Source organism: Vanacampus margaritifer, chromosome 1 (assembly GCF_051991255.1).
Source record: "Vanacampus margaritifer isolate UIUO_Vmar chromosome 1, RoL_Vmar_1.0, whole genome shotgun sequence".
NCBI classification, from domain to species: Eukaryota; Metazoa; Chordata; class Actinopteri; order Syngnathiformes; family Syngnathidae; genus Vanacampus; species Vanacampus margaritifer.
Window position 1 is genome coordinate 66,823,741 of NC_135432.1, and position 17,816 is coordinate 66,841,556.

Sequence of the window (17,816 nt, forward strand, 5' to 3'; positions counted from 1 at the left end):
CATCGTTGGGATTTACGAGGAAAGAAACGTTTTGTCATAGTTGAATTACCATTTTTTGGTGTGTGTGTGTGTGTGTGTGTTTTTTTTTTTTTTTAAATGACGTAAAAGCTTTTTTTGATCTGGAGCGTTTCGCGGTGCCTGAACAGCCTGCAGGCATCCACGCTCGCTCATGCGCATCCCCGCTGCAGGTTAATGTTCGTGTGCGTGCGTGTACACGTGCATGCGTGTGTGTGTGCATTTTTTTTTTCTTCGTTTTTAATTTTATTTTTAATTTTATAAATACACTATGTTGATGACTATTTAAGGAGCAATGCATGAGTAAACGAGTCGTTAACGTTAATCCAGGGTGTCAAAGACACGGCCCGTGGGCCATTACTGGCCCATCGGGAGTCCAATCTGGCCAGGACAAACATTAACTGCAGTTTTTCAAATTAACGGTTGTTGCTAATTTTGTCAGCTGGGGCTCGCTGATGACCACTTCAATGACGTTCTGAAATTTGGCAGCAGGATTTAATCAAATGTTTTGCGCTCATGTTTGTTAAGAAATTTGAGGTTAATCTGCAATGATATAAAAATAAATTTGATTTTTTTTTTTTAATGTACTTTTAATTATTTGTACCGAAAAATTGCAAATATTTTAACCTGTCGTTATCTTATTCGGCCATGAACACTTCAGGTGAAATTTGGGTGAAAGTGGCTCCTGAATTAAATGTCGTTGACAAACTTGCCTTGACTTTATCTAATTGGAACCTTTTCAGTTAAGATGCACCGGCGACAAGCACAATTTCCTGCAATTTGAGCTCACTAATGTTTGGATATTTCACATTTTCTAAATGCATCATCACATTGTGATAATAATTCCATTTGAAGCTTGTAGACTAACGGGAAGGATAAGAATGTATTTGACACCTTCTGTGTGCATAATATAATAATGCGTGTGAAGAGTATTAATATTTAAGTGGCAAAGAAATGAACAGGTGTTAATGAATGGGCTATGCGCACCTGCTACCTGTTTTACATTAGAATAATTTTAAAAAAACTACTTATAAGAAACAATATCTTTCTTATATTTAAAAATATCAACCTGTGTAATCTTAACAAATACGTGAGAAACTGTTCTTAATAAATCTAAATGAATGACATGGAATTTAAATAGATGCATCAGTTGATTACAAATGTTTAATTATTCTTAGTTGTTGTGACGTAACACTTCAAAGGGGATTGGCTGCCCCCCTGTGGTGATCAAATGTACTTTACAAATAAAACAAACGTTTTAAAAAGTAGCCAAGGTCAGACAGTGAAAATGTGAACAGAAAATAAAATATGTTAAGAAAATTGACTTAAAAACAGTGCTAAAGCTAAACTTAAGCTATTGGAAAACAGGAATCCTTTAAGCGTGCTACGTGGACTCCCTCTAGTGGTATGTGAAGAAATTACTGAATTAAAATTTCTAAATGCATAATGTTACATTGGCAGAACTTTTTTTTTTTTTTTGTACATTTGTGTTGTAGCCTATTTAAGTTTTATGTTGTCTACAATGTATTTGCATGTAGTCTTTTGAAAATTCTGTAATGAAACCTGTCTCTCGTTTTGGATGGAAATTTAGATTTAAGACGACCTTTAAAACCTGGTAATGGAGGGGCAGAAACAAGCCGAGTTGTAATATAGGTTTACTGGGTTTATGCTGCCACCTTTTGGTCAAATTTAGGTACAACAGTTTGATAAACAATTGTTTTTTTCTTAGTGTGCAATTTCCTATACGGCGCCATCCAATTTTTAATCTAACATGATTGGAGTTAATATGCACTGAAACATGACTAATAGTTTGTTACTTATTCTAAATTGATTGTATGTCACGTTTTCAATCGTTGTCAACTTTTTTCGTCAATAATAGCAACACATTGCCCATTGCAGTGAATATGGAGAGCAACACGGCGCTGCAAGAAAACTCTTCCACTTGATGCAATAGTTCACCAAGAGAATATTGTTATGTTGATTTAATGGAATGTGTGATCGAGTGATTAATTAACATGCGCTCCTTCATTAAAATAACCTAATTGGCCATTTTGTTTGGCATTAGTGTTGTGTGCTCAACACTAATGTGTGGCCTAATGCTAATGTGCGGCCTAATGCTAATGTGCGCCACTTAAAAACTCGCACAAATTCACCCCTGCGACTTAACGACATGGCAAAAGTAGCACATTGCTGCGTTTGTGGCACCTGCGACTCCCCCCGCTTACCCATCACCACCATAGAGGGACCCCCCCGTCTGCCCCCACCCCACTCAGCCTAAACACACATCCAATATATTCCATTTTGAACTTTAATCAACGCCACTGACATGAGACAGTATAGTTGAAAATGGGAAAATATTCAAAGGTATTTACAATCCTCAAGACACCAGAGTTTGAATTCTTTATTAAATAAAATACAAAAAGGACAATATTGTATTGTAATCCATCTATTTAATAGATATTTGTAAATATGCAGTAATATTAAAATACTGAAAGTCGCCGAATAACAAGTTTTAAGGAGTTTTGTTCTGTGCTTTCATTTTACACATTTCACGTGATTAAAAAGGTCATTTTCCGTTTTATGCATTTTTTTTTTAAATTATACAAAAACGCTTAAACAATCATTATCATAAATGTAATTAAAATTTAAATTTGTAATTATTAAAGTTAAAAATTAGTGTGGGATATTGAAATTTTGAATTATTTTTGACGAATGTAGATATGGTTATTCTAAAAAAAATGATGAGGTAAATTCTTGGACTGTAATTGACTTCCATATGTAATTTGCTGGAAACTTTTAAATGTCTCCTATTATAGAAAAATATTTGTACGTACATGAATAAATAAATCAGTCAATCAATCAATCAATCAATACTTTTTTAAAATAGTTTCCTCTAGTTTTTTTGGGCAAAGCCAGCCAAATGCTTTTTAATGAACGTTTCAATAAAATGTTCTTTATTGAGTTTCACTTTCTATCGTCTACTTTAAAACGACTGTATAATCAAATGTTGTTATTATTTTTGCGCCAATGCAACGTAAATCCACCCGATTTGTCTCCCTACAGAAGTCGTTCTACTGCATAGTCGCTCTTTGTTGAAACTTTTATTGGCTCCCTTTCTCTCCGTGCGCTGATTGGCTGGCAGTCTGAATGCAGACAGGAAGTGTTGTGTCCCCCGCCCCCGCCCACGCCCCCCTCCCCATAGGAGGCCATGTCCGTGCCTGGTCGGCCATTGTGATGGCTCACAATAGAGTCTGCTTCCACTTCAAACGCGGTAATGAAAGCTAATGACTATTAGATGGAGTGCGCCACATAAAATATGCTAAGCGCCATTTTGACGACGCATGAGAACTTTCACACCTTCTTCTCGACTCCTCACGCGGCGTCCATTTTGATGCGCCGCCTCCATCTTGGACCCCACACAGGCATACAGTATATCTTGCTGTACTTTTTAGCGATTAGAGATTCTCAAAGTGGCACGAGGGCTCCCTCTATTGGTACGTGATAAAAAATGACGAACATTTGTTGCGTACGCTTCAACCGTTTTGTGGTTTTAAAATTGTTTAGCTACTTTTTGAATGTGTTGTATGTGCATTGCCTTTTCATAAACAAAGTACACTTTTCATTGTCCTCACTTTAAGCACACTGTCAAAGGCCACTTCATTAGGTACACAGGAAGCACACTGTCAAAGGCCACTTCATTAGGTACACAGGAACCAACGATATACTTTTTAAGCTTGGCTTTTTCTTACGCTTTTTGTCTTGAGGGTTCACCAGCGATGATTAATTTGAAGGAAGCAACGCGGCCAGCGGACCCCGGTGTTGCTTTGCTTTCCAACTGTTAAGGTGGCCTTTGCTAATTGAGAGCACACACCCCCACCCCCGCACCCACCGCCCACTCCCCAAATCCTCTTCATCCCCTCCAGTTTTTCCCAGGCCTCCGGCCGCCCCACAACATCCCTCAATGGGATTACGCTGGACGCTGAGATAGCGGGCGTCATCTCATCGCGCTGCTTTTTGGGGGGGGGGGGGGTTAACGTGCAAATCAGATCAGATTTACCACAGAGATCTGCTTCAGTATTTTTCATTAAACTTCGATTCTGTTACTCATCTCTGCCGATTGAGGAGGTAGAGAAGTTACTTGCTTGCCTACATGCTTACTTAGTAAGTTCGTTTCTGGGGGAGTTTGTTCGTGATTTATTTGAAAAGTCAGTGACAGTGGTTAATTTGTAAGCAAGTATGCTACTGAACGAGTTAGTCAGCCATTAACTGAGTAAGTCAGTCACAATCACAATAATCACCAAGTTAGTCAGTGGGTGAGTTAGTTGACTGTTAGCCACGGGTTGAAAAAACGTAAGTTATTTCATTAGTCATTAGTTGTTTGGTTAATAAGTTGTGTTATCGAGTAAACTGGTTAATGAGTTAGGGAGTTCAATCATCAGTGAGTCACTGAAAGAGTTTTATTTTTTCACTAATTCAACAAGTGAGGAGTTAGTTAGTTAGTTAGTTAGTCAGTTAGTTGCCTACTTGCGTACTTAGACAGTAAGTTTGTTCATTAATGCATTATTTATGTATTATAGTGTGAGTGAGTGAGTTGGTAGTTAATGACAGTTGGTAAGCAAGTGCGCTAGTTCATTGTTAGCCATTTACTTAGTAAGTCAGTCACAACCACATTATTCCCCAAGGTAGTCAGTGAGACAATTAGGTGACTAGCTAGCCACTGATTTATGTGAAAAGTGAGTTAGTCCGCCAGCAATTGTTGGTTAATGAGTTGAGTTATTAAGTGAGCTGGTTGATGAGTTGGGGTGAGTTAGTCAGTCAACACGTTAGTGAGTGAGGGAGTTGGTCACTAAGTTTGTTACTTAGTGAGCTAGTAAGTTAGTCGCCACCACAGCAATCCCCAAGTTAGTTAATCAGTGAATTTGTTAGTCAGACTTGTTTATTTGATAAGTGAGTAATTCATTTGCAGTTGGTTAGTTAGTTAGTTAGTTAGTTAGTTAGTCGGTTTTTAAGTGAGTGAGCTCATTACTCACCAATTAATGAATGTTTATCGCTCAGTCAGTCAGTTACTTTTAGTCAGTCACGCTCATGTCGGCCAATTATAAAACCATTTTCCTAGTGTTATATGTGAATAGTTACTCAGTTAATCAGTGAGTTAGTCAGTCACTGACGACAGCAATTTGTCAAAGCAAGATGTGTCAAATGATATCATCCAGTTTGTCATAACAGAAATCCTTTGAGTGTCTAGTACGTTTCCCTGCGTGCCGCCATCGTGGTGTGATGTGGTCAAAGTGATCGTGGTCATGTTTGCGTACGATGAGAGCCCCAAATAATCCCCCTTGATCCCCGAGGTGAGTGTTTCTTCTGTTTCTCCTCTTAAAAGCTCTCGGGTGCAGATTAGCGACATGGAAACCTTCCCAGCGTGTGGCCTTTGTGCTCCGTCGTCTGTGCCGCAGCATCGCCAATTAGCCGCTCTGATGGACTCCATCCTCGCAATCGTCTTAACCCGGCGCATGCGGCTGATGTGTCTCTGGTTGCCCGCGGGAGGCCCGAGACCGTTTTACGTCCGCCCCAGTTCACTTTATTAGGTACACCTGCGCCGAGCATTTGGCTGCTGGGAGACAATTGAATTAGCTCCTTAGAGATGATTTTTCACGTCTTTTGTCAGCCAAATGCCCTTAATCTCCTCTTTTTGTTACGTTTTCAATGAAGAAAAATGACACGTCTGGCACTTAACTATGTGATTATTTTAATGTTAGCGCATTCTCCATGCTCCTTGCGAGTGTTTTCATTTTGACTTTCTGTTTTGTCCCATTCAATAAACGGCTTAAAGTGCATTGGTGACTGGGACTGACTATCCTTTTTTTTTTCACTTCACTCGAGCGGTGGAATACTTAAAGCGAAGTGAAATCCGCGATGTAGAAATACACAATTTAAATACAGCCCAGGCATGTTTTTATAGCTAACAAAATGATCATCTCACAATACAGTAGTCATGCCCAAAGATACTACTGTGAACTTATAGCCATTGATTTGACGACGATTAACTTTGACTGCCAAAAAACGTTAAATAACGTTTAGTAAAATCCTATGGAAGAGTGCCAAAGACGTTAAAATACGTTTTTTTTCAAAACAGAGGTGAAACTAACCATTTTCTATTGTTGATTACTGAAGAACGGAATAAGGTAGAAACAAACTTTTTTTTCTGATGAAAGATGAGAGTCCAATCTTTCATATGGTAGTATGTGTGTTTCCATAGTCCAAACACATAATTTTCTATGGACCTTGAAAGATCAGTCAAAATGCTTAAAATCGGCTGGCACTGGGGACAACCCGTTTCTGAAAACGTCTGGCAGTCAAAGAGTTAAATAATCTTAGCAAAACCTAAATACTACTGAAAAGTTTCATTATGCTTCTTTTAAACTTATTGTCAAACGAAAGCGTGCTGCCATCTAGTGGTCCTCATTGGACTTCCTCCCAAAACAAACGGAAGGCAGAACAAAATAGTTGCAAACTGTACCAAAAAAAACAAATAAGTGGAGGGAGGATTATTGTCAATACATAAATTTATGATGCAAAATCTAAAATTGTCTTTCGAGGTGTAATGTGGTGTCATCAAATCAAGAAGCCAGACAAAGCAGAGCATTTCATTCCATAAAATATATTTCTGAATATGTCATTCAAATTTACACAAAAAAAAAAGAACAACAGTCAAAGAGCAAAGCATGTAGAAAAATTAAATATATAACTATTCTTCTATTAAATAATAATAGGCCGTCATGTATTCGTGCTCGGAATGTACAAGAATGTCTTTCGTGGGGTGCTTTTTTTTTTTCCCGGGAGGGGCTTCTCATTCTCAGCAGGGCCCGGGGCAGTCGTCAGACACGTCCACGTCTACGTCCGAGGTGGAGAATTCTTCCTCCTCTTCGTCTTCGTCGCCGTGGCCCTGAGAGCCGGGACTTTTGGGCGGGGTGGCGGCGGCCAGGCCCAGCTTGGCCAGCTTGGCCTGCTGCTGCTCCAGACTCTGCTTGCGCCACTTGATGCGACGGTTCTGGAACCACACTTTCACCTGGAAACAAACGAGGTTTCAAAGCAAACATGTTGAGGCGGCATTTAGCTGTTATGCTGCATGCAAATGGGATAAGCGGCACCAAGTCAGCACCCTGCTTTGAAATCTACATTAAAACGATATGCTTTTTTTTTTTTAAGGTCTTTTAAGCGTGTTTGAAATTGTCTTCCGTTTCAAGTGATTTTTCACGCAACCACACACTGAAAGTCACATTATGATTTATTCTGCTTAATATCAAAGACATGATTGGCGTTTTGTCTTCATATGTACAAGATTAATTTTGAGTCATAAAAAATTATATCATGCAGGAAACCACTCACTGAAAGTCACTTTATGAAAAGTGTTTCCGCTTATTAATGTCCAAGACAAATACTATCAAAGACTCTTTTGAAATGTTCTCAACATGTAAAAGAAAAATTATTTAGAGTGTATGGATTTATAATTTATCATGTTAATGAAAGTGTCTTGATTTGACTTTTTTTTTCCTATTACACATAATCAAAGACAAAATATTTTTGGTTGATTTAAAAGTGGAGCATTAATATATGTAAATAAAATATGTTGAAGAAAACTTTTTTTGGGGGTGCTGGAAATTGCAGCTTACTATGACTACTCAAAGTCGCATTATTGGGTTTTTCCTATTTAATATCAAAGACCCCTGAAAGAGAGGAAAACTCTATTCAAGTATTTCTCATATTCTTACAGTGCTACAAATAGTAATTTATCATGTTATAGCTACTCAATGGAAGTTATAATTCTGTTTTTTTTTAACGTAATATCAAAGACACACATCAAAGACACCCCTGTCTTTCGTAATACAAATAAAGAAATATTTTAATTGCTTCAAATTTCAATTTTGCATGTTACTAAAAGCTCTTTGGTCGTTTTCCACTTAAACGTGGTATCAAAGACACCGTTGCTGTCTTCACTTGTAATATGTAAAACACATTTTTACAGCAGAATTTTTGATGCTTTAAATTGAAAAGGGAAAGTAATCACACCAGCACTCGCACTGAAAGTGACATAATTTGACTTTTTACTCTCGTTAAAGACATGCTTTTATTTGAACCCGTTTACCTTCATTTTCCTCTGCACATATTGAACTGTATTTTCCTTATTTTTTTCACTGTCTATTCATAGTTTGACTACATGAAAAAAGAATCATACTTATTACATGTATCAGCAAAAAATTATGGTTTAAGTAAAATGCTTGAAACTGCAATTTACGGCCCTAATACGCGTGCTGAAAAGTGACTTTTTCCCCACTATCGCCCTCTAGTGCCAAATCACTGTATTTGTATTTCTCTTTCTTGATGTTTCGCAGTTGCTGACCTGTGCTTCGGTGAGCTGCAGCGCGGATGCGAGCAGGAACCTCTCGGAGCCGACCATGTACTGCTGCCGGGCGAACTCTTTCTCCAGCCGGGAGAGCTGCTCGCTGGTGAAGCTGGTGCGCATGCGCTTGGACTTGCCACCCTTGGCTTTCAACGCGTGCACCTTGGGCATTGACGCCGCTGCGAAACAGTCAACCCCCCCAAAAAAAGTGAGCGGAGGTGAGATAAAAAAAAATAATTACTTGAAAGTGACAGAAACGGAATGCATACCTTGCGCGTAAAAGGCACCGCGGCAGGACGCCTGGTAGGTGAACGGCGGGCAGCAGTAAACGGCGGAGTAGCCGTGGGGGGGCAGGACGTTGTACGGGCAGGGCGCGTAGGTCACGCCGCTGCCGAGGGGCAGTGCGGCCGGGTAAGGCAGCGCCGGACTCGCCCGCTCCGAGCGGCGCTCTTCCGGCTTGGCGAGCAGCGCGTCGATGGTGAACGACTTCCCGCTGGACGGCTTGGAAGAGGCCGGTTGCGCGTGCGCGTAGCGACGCGCGGCGAAAGCTCCCGGAGCTCTGCTGCTCGGAATCTGCATCGTTGCAAAAGAAGAAGAAGAAAGTTGCGAGGCGACCGCTGGGTCCTGAACGCCTCCTGCTTTTATACCCGGCCGGACGCGGAGGTGTCAACCACCACCACCCCCCCCCCCCCCCTTCGCCCCCATGGCCGGGCTTTTGTCCCCCCAAGCAGAAGATGAGAGGAGCCAGCATCCCGACAACGTATCCAATTAATTGGTGGACTAGTACAAGCTGGGATTGTCAAACATCCTCAGCCTTTGAGGAGGGGGGCGATGGTGGAAGGGGGGGGGGGGGGGGCTTTTGAAGACGAGGAGGTTGGGGGTCGTTGACTCCCAGCCAGATTTAGTCGGCCTACAAATTCCTGCGTGGATCTTGAGTCCAAATGTAATCACGACTGCTGGGAAAGCCTTGATGTTGCCAAATGATCTTATTGGAGCAAATCATCTGATTGAAGCCGCGCAGGGCAACTCCGGACCGGCGTGACCGATTGAAGAGCTTGCAGGGGGGCGACATTTTGCCCTCGTCTTCAGTCCCACTTTAGCCGTTTAATGATTCGTCGAGCGAGCTATGAAGTGGCGCACGAACACACCGTTTACGGCCTTGACTAAAAACAATGTCGGGGTGGCCGAGGCAAAAGTGTGACGTTTTGCAGCTGGGGTGTCGCTCCCCGAAATGGGCCCTAATGGAGGCGTGAAATTTGTCAACTGGGATGTTTTTCTGTTTTGTTTTTTTGTTTTTTTCTACTGCCAACATCAATGTTGCAACCTAAGTGCACATCTGTGTTAGGCCTATCTTTAAAAAGGCATCGAATGAAATTTGGTATTTGTTGCTGCGAGTTTATTGCTGTGTGTATGGGGGGGGGGGGGTGTAATTTGCATTGCATGGAGACCACTATGAGTGTGAAAGTCATTAGAGGAACAAAATTGCAGCCTGACACCTCCTCCCTCTGACATTCAAAATAGCATCAGCGTACTTTCTGCCACTCTAACTTCAATGCACATTATGATGATGACGTATTTATCTCAATTGTAACATTTGTCTCAATAGTAGGCCAATATTATTTATTTATTTCTGTATTTATTTAACCTGTTGCTTAAGTGTAGACTTTACTTCATACATTTAATTCAAACTGTCAGCTCGAGTCTATAGAACACTTTTATTATGTTAGTATGTTGGTAACAAAATGTTTAGTAATAATAATACTAATAAAACGAATTATTTTGGTATCTTTCTTCACTATACATGTTTTCATTTCCATTTCTCTTGATTTTTTTATTGCATGATTGCATTTTTATTCAATTTAATTATTGAAGTAATTTTGTATATTTTCTTTTTATAAAACTGTTTATGCATTTTATTCATTGTAATTTTTTAAAATTATTATTTATTACAGGACTTCCATTTTGTTGAATTACTCAAAGCACAGTTAAATTCATTTCAGTTATTACACTGCCTGTATTTTATTCACAATAGGATTTCAAATGTATTCGATCACTTTTGATTTATCGCACTGTATGCAGTTTTCCAATGAAATATGTTTTCTTCACATTATTTTTATTTATTTTATTTTAATTTTTTTTATCCAATTATTATTGCACTGTATTCGTGTCATTTTCACGTTTTCACTTTATACAACTTTATTCATTAAGTCATTTAAAACGTTTTTTCTTTATTATAAATTGACTTTATTGTCGCTGGTATTTCATTTTTCTTAAAATGTAGCACCTCAAAGTACAGTGGGCCCCCCACATATTAGCAGTTTAGCATTGGTGAATTCAAATGTATAATTATGACGAAGCTCCATTATTCGTGGATTTGTAGCTCTTCTCGTCGGGCCATCAACGTTGTGTTTCATATTAGCAGTCATTAGCATCGCAAAGTAGCATGCTATGTCCGTTATAATTATTGCGTTCAGCCACACAAGTATTTTCATTTTGTTCAAGTGTTGTACTCACTAAGCTATGCTGAGTAGTCGCTTATTTCTTTTCAACTTTATTCAACGTATTTTCCCAATTCGTCTTGATTGATTGGCTGTGTTTGATCTTCATCGACTTTCTCAATGCTCGTCATGTGTGACGATTGCGCAGTTGAGTCGTGTTGTTTGCGGTGCAGGGCAATTGCGCTCCTAATTGCGCCTTGTGATCTCTTTGCTTTGCTTTGGTCACGGAGGTGCCGCGGGTGCGAGCGAGGCGAGGCGAGGCCAGGCCAGGCGGCGTCACCTTTCAACTGCAGCTCTGCAAACATGGCGGCTCCTCTTTGGAGTGCGCAATGTGCGCATGCGCACTCCGCTCGCTGTTTGCTCTGCGCGGGTGGGTGACACTCCGACGTCTAATGAAGCAGGTAAACAGACTTTTTCTCTCTCTCTCTCATGCTTCCTGAGGGACCACCCTGCAGCCAACCGCGTCAGATTTTCCGATTTTTTGTTTTTGTTTTTAATTTGTCTTGCAAAAAATAGAAATCTTCTTTCCTTTTCCTGCGGTGAGATGAGGTTCATTAATGTGAAGGTTGTCGGATGCGTATTGGAGCCAGACAAGGAATAGCCTACACTCTGCATTCATTGTGCTCGCCCCATTCAAAGTCATAATATGAGGGAGGGAGGGAGGGGGGAAGCATGACGTCACTAATGGGCCATCGTGCACAAATGAGCTTGAAAGTCATCAGCGGCGTTTTGTATGCAAGTGCACTTAATATGTGTGCACATGCAGCCCTTTCATTGAGGGACACTCCACCCGCGAAGACGGCAATTATTCAAGAGTGAGATAACCCCCCCACCACCACCAGCCACACCCCCCCCCCCCCCCGCAAAAAAACACGTCAAGTGGCTTCCTTAGTGAAACTTGGCATATGCAATAGTACCATAAAAAGACAAGGATTTGATTTGATATATTATAATTGTATAATTAGCTACTTACAAATTTTTATTTAAATTTGCCTGCTCAATTGACATCACGCGTGGCCAACATCGAGGCGCTCTAAAGCGGCCACACCAGTGTGAAGCCCCTGTCCACATGCCAGCTGTCAAGTCGGACATAATAATACATTTATTCCCTTTCTCGGTCTTCTGTTTTTTGTGTGACGACAACGAGGCACTCTAATTAGTGGCCCTGCCAGTGCACTGTAGGCATAGAGCTAGCTAACTGCGCGTTGTAATTGTGACAAAAAAAAAAAAAAACTACTGATGAGTCATGAGTGTGACACACGTAATCGTGTGTGGATAATGCAACAAGTCAATGACTGGAGGTCGAATTGTCCATCTTGACTCTGAAGGCAGGCCAGGCCCGCTCCGTCTGGCCCGCAATACACACGTCACCATGGACACAACATTAGGTACACCTGCGCACTCTCAATTTTAACATTGGACTTCCAAAGGGATCATGCTCACTCATTGTTTCGAGTATTTTGACCATGTCACTATATTAGGAACAGCTTTGGATTGGGGGCACTGCTGAATATAAAAAAAAAAAAAAAGTGCAAAATCTTACAGAACTGTTATTTCATATGAAATAACCTGATGTGAAGAGCAGCGACTAATTGGTGCATTTAGATGCGCCCGTTTCGTGTTGGCTATGCAGATGTTGCATGCTTTGCATTTGCACGTGTGGCCGCCGTTAGCCATTAGCTATTAGCATCGACACCCGCTACTGTATGAGCCCATCAAGGGGCCCCTCTGAGGACCCTCGGGGCCACCGGAGTAGCGTTGGGCTCATTATGAACTTAATGAGGGATTAAACTTCTCTGGAAACGTCCCAGGAACTCACCGTGTGTATTCTGGATGTCTGAGGATGGGTTTTTCATTTTGAAATACGTCAAGCACGGCAAATTGTATTTAGCGTGCTAGCGTAGTCTGTTTTCATTGAGTACAGGAAACTATATTTTCATTTAGCATGTTAGCTTTGTCTACAGTAGAAGTGACTTTTGGCTTTACAATAAGTCCTTCACGTTGTTTGCTTGGCACAATTTATACGTCAATGTTCATTTCGCACGTTAGCTTCATCTGCGGCATCGACTTTTCCCTTAGCATGTTAGCTTCATCTATGTATTTGTAAGCTAGTTTCATGTAAGGTGCCTGTTTTTCTTTGTCTGCTTTATATATTGTCATTTGGGATGTTAGCTTTGGCTATACTGCCTGTATTTTCATCTAGCATGCATGTTAGCTTTGTCCGTTTTATCTATTTTCATTTAACAAGTTAGCTTCATGTACTGTACTGTGAATAGGCCTACTTTTATACAGAATCTTAGCTTGGTTTACGACTGCATCCATTGTCATTTAGCATGTTAGCTTAATCTACTCCACCTATTTTCATTTGGCACGTTAGCTTTGTCTACTCTATCTAGCTTTATAAACATGTTAGCTTAATCTATTATCTGTTTTCATTAGCAATTAGCAAGTTAGCTTCTTATACTCTTTGACTATTCGTTTAGCATGCTAGCTTCATCAACTTGGACCGTTTTTCATGTAACACATGAGCTTTGTTGACTATATCAACTTTAATTTTGCACTTTTATCGGTAGGTGCATTTTTAGCTTTTAGTTTAGCATCTATTTTGAAAACATGGAATGTTATCTTTGAACTGAGTTACTCAGGAAGCAAAGGATAAAATCCATCATGCTTTCATCCTAACATTGAACAAGAGTATATCATCTGCGACCCTTTCGTCCCGGGTGCCGTGTGCCGAGGTTTTGGGTTAGAGCACCCCCCCCCCCTCCCTCCCTCCTCTCCGTCTGTGAAGTGGTGGTGTTGGCGGGGGTGCTGATGCAGACACCCCCCTCTAATGGAGGTGAGAATTGGCGGGTTGGACTTTAACACTTGACCTGTGTTTACACTTCCTGTGGGTGTCATTGTCCATAAAGTGCCTGCTCGCTCACATGGGGCGGCGCTGCATTCAGGGACCTCGGGCCGGACCGGGCCTGGCCCGACCGGGTATGGCCTACGGTCACTCACTCCACGCACCGCCGCTCCAACATTTCCTCTCGATTCTTCACATTCTCTGTGTGCTTCCTCCGCACGGCACACACACACACACTCGCACCAACAGCCTCAGGCACTTTATGGGAAAATAATGACAAAGCATTTTATTGTTACAGCCTTATTTCAAAATTGGCTCATTTAAAAATGATCCCTAAAAATTCTCCACAAAATGACACATAATTAATGAATCAAAGCAGTTAAATTATGTTTGCAAATGTATTAATAAAGAACTACCAAATGTCTCCCATACAAAAGCATTCATCCCCCATTATGTTGTTACAGACATATTTAAAATATTGATGCAGTTTTAAAATGTCCCTTAAAATTCCTCATAAATGACCTGTAATGCCTATGTTAAAACAATACACTGAGAATTGTTTTAACGATTAAAGATCAAGCATTAATAATATCGACGTGGAATTTTTTTTTTAGCATTTGCAGATGTATTGTAAAGTATCAGTTTTTTTCAATCACTTAAAAGTATATAAAATGACACATGACAGTGAAAGAAAGTCTTGTTTTTTTGTTGCAAATTTACAAAAAAACAAAAAACATATGTGTTCCAAAATGGATTAAAATGTAAAATATCCCTTCAAATATTTCATAAAAATGAAAGCAAGTTTTGAGAAAGAAATTATTTGCATATTAGTTGTAAGTATATATATATATATATATATATATATATATATATTTTTTTTTAACTCAAATACGAAGTGTACAAGCATGTTCACGCATCATTTCCCCCCACATTTTGTTACGCTACAGCTGTGTTGCAAAATAGATGAAAGCCCCAAAAAATATTCCTTCAGATTTGACACAAAATGCCTCATAATGAAATTTTGGGCAGAGATGTATGCAAATTAAATCTCGCAAATGTCCCATGTGCAAAAATATGCTAGTTCCCAAATTAATATAAAAAAATAAAACACGTTGATTAGTTTTTTTTTCCTTTGCATAGATGTCTCCATGGCAACAGTGATTTATAGTGGTGTGTACTGTATGCATCCATGTCAATGTAATGAGCGCATCAAAGCACCAAAACAAAGACTGGAGGACACTTTGCGCTTCATAATGGGCTCCATCATGAACGCTACACGCACACGCACACACACACACACACACACACACACACACACACTGCACTTGATTGCATTGCAAAGGAGTGAGAACTTCAAACAGGGACCACACGCAGACAGGCTGCAGCTCCAGCGGTGTCTGCTGACATCTGCTGGACAAAGTGAGAATAGCAACCAAAATTCTTATGATTTTTTTTAAAATTACATTTTCACGTTATTTATTAGAATGAGCATACATATTCCTTAACACTTTAAATCCTTAATTTTTGCATAAAAAAACCTATTATCCTTTCTAGCCAAATTCCAGTCTAATTTAAAGTACTTTTTTTACAACTCAATTTCTATCATTTTGGACCACGTACCCCTAAATATTGTCTGATTAAATGTATGTACCGTATTGCTTTAAATTAAAGTGTACACTGGAGGGCGCCACAGCGCCAACATTTCAATCCTGAGCAGACTTCGTAGTTCTTTATTGAACAGTTAACGTGCAGTTTGAGGCCTTTCCTGCAGATGGCGGTACAGTACTCTTCTTTGCTGTCCTCGCGTTTCGCGGTTAGTCCACCATTTTTGTAGTTCGACGTTTGGTTTAACAGGGCAGTCCAAACTAGGAAAAAAAATAGCAGTTATGCCAACTTTCAGTATGCCGCCATTTTTGTAGTTATTTTCGTCGTCTTAAATTTAGTGTATTATGCAGTGCAGTTTGCATAGTTTATCACATAAAACATACTTGTGTTACAAGCTACCAAAAAAGTACCCAACGTTTTTGTAGCGCTTTGTTTGTAGTGCTGTTTGTGAAAAATTGCATGCAGTTACACTGGTGACCTACAGGTGGCATGTTGTAAATGTAAACAAAGTGATCACTGTTGTTGTCACATGGAAAAACAGCCACCATTTTTGCAGTTCTTTTTCTGCTGTCCCTCCTCGTGCTGTAATGAGCTCGCAAAACAAATGGCAAAGATTCCACCATTTTTGTAGTTGTTATTCTGTAGTCTCACGTTTGGGTGGGATGCATTTCCAAAGGTGTTTGGAAGGTCAACGTTACGCCCAATTAATCATCATCAATAATAAAAAAATAATAATCCATCGCTGTTTGTGTGTGTGTGTGTGTGTGTGTGTGTGTATAGTTCTGCTGGAGTTCATTTTAATAAGGTTACCTTTGATAATTGTTGAATATATTAACTTTTAATCCCTGACCTCATCTATGATTAATAACTCCCTCTGTCTGATCCCTGCAAGCGAGACGGCTGACAGATGGGTGTCTAACCGCTTCACATACAATATTCAACATGCGCATGCACGCACACACACACACACACACACACACATTAACAGTCACCTGACACACCAGGCCAGAAGTCTTGGTAGTGCACAGAATATAATTTCGTTGTCATCCATCAGTGACAAAAGACACGCATACTAACAGTAAGTTTCAGGAAGTTAAGTTGGAAATGTTTTTATGGCTGGTTGAGCTGATGACGACATCACATTTGTCAGTTGGAGCCTAATTGCATGCATGCTTTCAGTGAGTAGTCGTGTTGTGTTGTTACATAGATAAGGATCTTGAATTCACACTCAAATGCGGCTCCACCTCACGTTTGTTAATGTGCTGTACACGTGCACAGTCAGCATTTTGTCAGCTTTGAGAAGGGAACTGCTTGCAAATGGATTGCTCAAGAATTGAAGAGCACTTGATTTTAAAAGTTGTTTCAGCCGTACTTAAACAGTGTATTATTCTTTTTGTATTATATCATTTGTTAGCATTCATGATATACACTTGTTTGCAACATGTTCATCCATCCATCCATCCATTTTCTTGGCCGCTTTTTCCTCACAAGGGTCGCGGGGGTGCTGGAGCCTATCCCAGCTGGCTTCGGGCAGTAGGCGGGGTACACCCTGAACTGGTTGCCAGCCAATCACAGGGCACACAGAGACAAACAACCATACTCACATTCACACCTAGGGACAATTTGGAGTGTTCAATTAACCTGCCATGCATGTTTTTGGAATGTGGGAGGAAACCGGAGTACCCGGTGAAAACCCACGCAAGCACGGGGAGAACATGCAAACTCCACCCAGGAAGGCCGAAGCCCGGACTCGATCTCACGTCCTCTTCACTGGGAGGCGGACGTGCTAACCAGTCAGCCACCGTGCTGCCCCAACATGTTCATATGTTTTTTTTATATATAATTTTACTTTTTTTTCAGATTAATTGTACAGATTATATTGCTGAGAAATTCAATGTACACTCTAATGTATATTTAATATTTTTCTATGATTTGTGTATATTTGTTTTATTTATTTTAAATTATTCTTCTCATTTATGTGCCCTTTATTTACTTGGCTTTATAAGAAAACAAAACATAGCAATATGGTTAAAAATGTGTTGCATAATGTTTTCATAAAATCTATCACTTTTTGAAATCATTTAAAGTAGCTATGGAGATTGGATCTAAACCTTTTTACTATTCTTACTTAAAATTCAAAATCTACTGTAAATTTGTTCAAAAATCCAGTGATTAATTTCCACATAATTGCTCTTTTTCACTCTACATAAATGATCAAATAATTGAAATACACACTTTGCCAAAGTTGGTCGTGTAGCGCTACAGCCCACTAACTCCCTCTAGTGGTACATGAAAGAATTACTGAATTCAATATAAATGTTCTTTTTTGAGTGTTTTGAAGCCATTTATTGACGGAAACGGCGTCATCCCAGTCAGGAAGTGTCACTTCACGCAACAATTTACTCTCTTCTTTTTCACGTCTTCACCCCCTCCTTGCTTTTGTCCTCCACAT

At 40.0% G+C, this 17,816-nt stretch overlaps 1 protein-coding gene and 1 long non-coding RNA gene across 3 annotated transcripts in view; one reads left to right on the plus strand and one right to left on the minus strand.

Moving 5' to 3' along the window:
• LOC144050373 (uncharacterized) overlaps window positions 1-10,200 on the plus strand; it is a 32,624-nt gene extending 22,424 nt beyond the window's left edge. For both annotated transcript variants that reach the window (XR_013293837.1, XR_013293839.1), the window contains one exon: window positions 8,406-10,200. This is a non-coding gene — a long non-coding RNA (uncharacterized LOC144050373). The remainder of the gene's footprint in view (window positions 1-8,405) is intronic.
• noto (notochord homeobox) lies at window positions 6,798-9,046 on the minus strand. The gene is made up of 3 exons (XM_077563531.1): window positions 8,683-9,046; window positions 8,414-8,592; window positions 6,798-7,081 (listed from the first exon to the last, which is right to left on the minus strand). Exons 1-3 carry the CDS (start codon window positions 8,990-8,992, stop codon window positions 6,869-6,871), a joined length of 702 nt encoding a protein of 233 aa, XP_077419657.1. The 5' UTR covers window positions 8,993-9,046; the 3' UTR covers window positions 6,798-6,868.
• Window positions 10,201-17,816: the final 7,616 nt, after the last annotated feature.

Excerpts from the sequence above, each read along its gene's own strand:
- noto (XM_077563531.1), bottom strand. The coding sequence starts at position 8,992 with ATGCAGATTCCGAGCAGCAGAGCTCCGGGAGCTTTCGCCGCGCGTCGC. Across the intron at positions 8,593-8,682 it reads CGGTGCCTTTTACGCGCAAG|CGGCGTCAATGCCCAAGGTG; the intron begins GTATGCATTCCG and ends ACTGTTTCGCAG. Across the intron at positions 7,082-8,413 it reads TGCAGCTCACCGAAGCACAG|GTGAAAGTGTGGTTCCAGAA; the intron begins GTCAGCAACTGC and ends GTTTGTTTCCAG.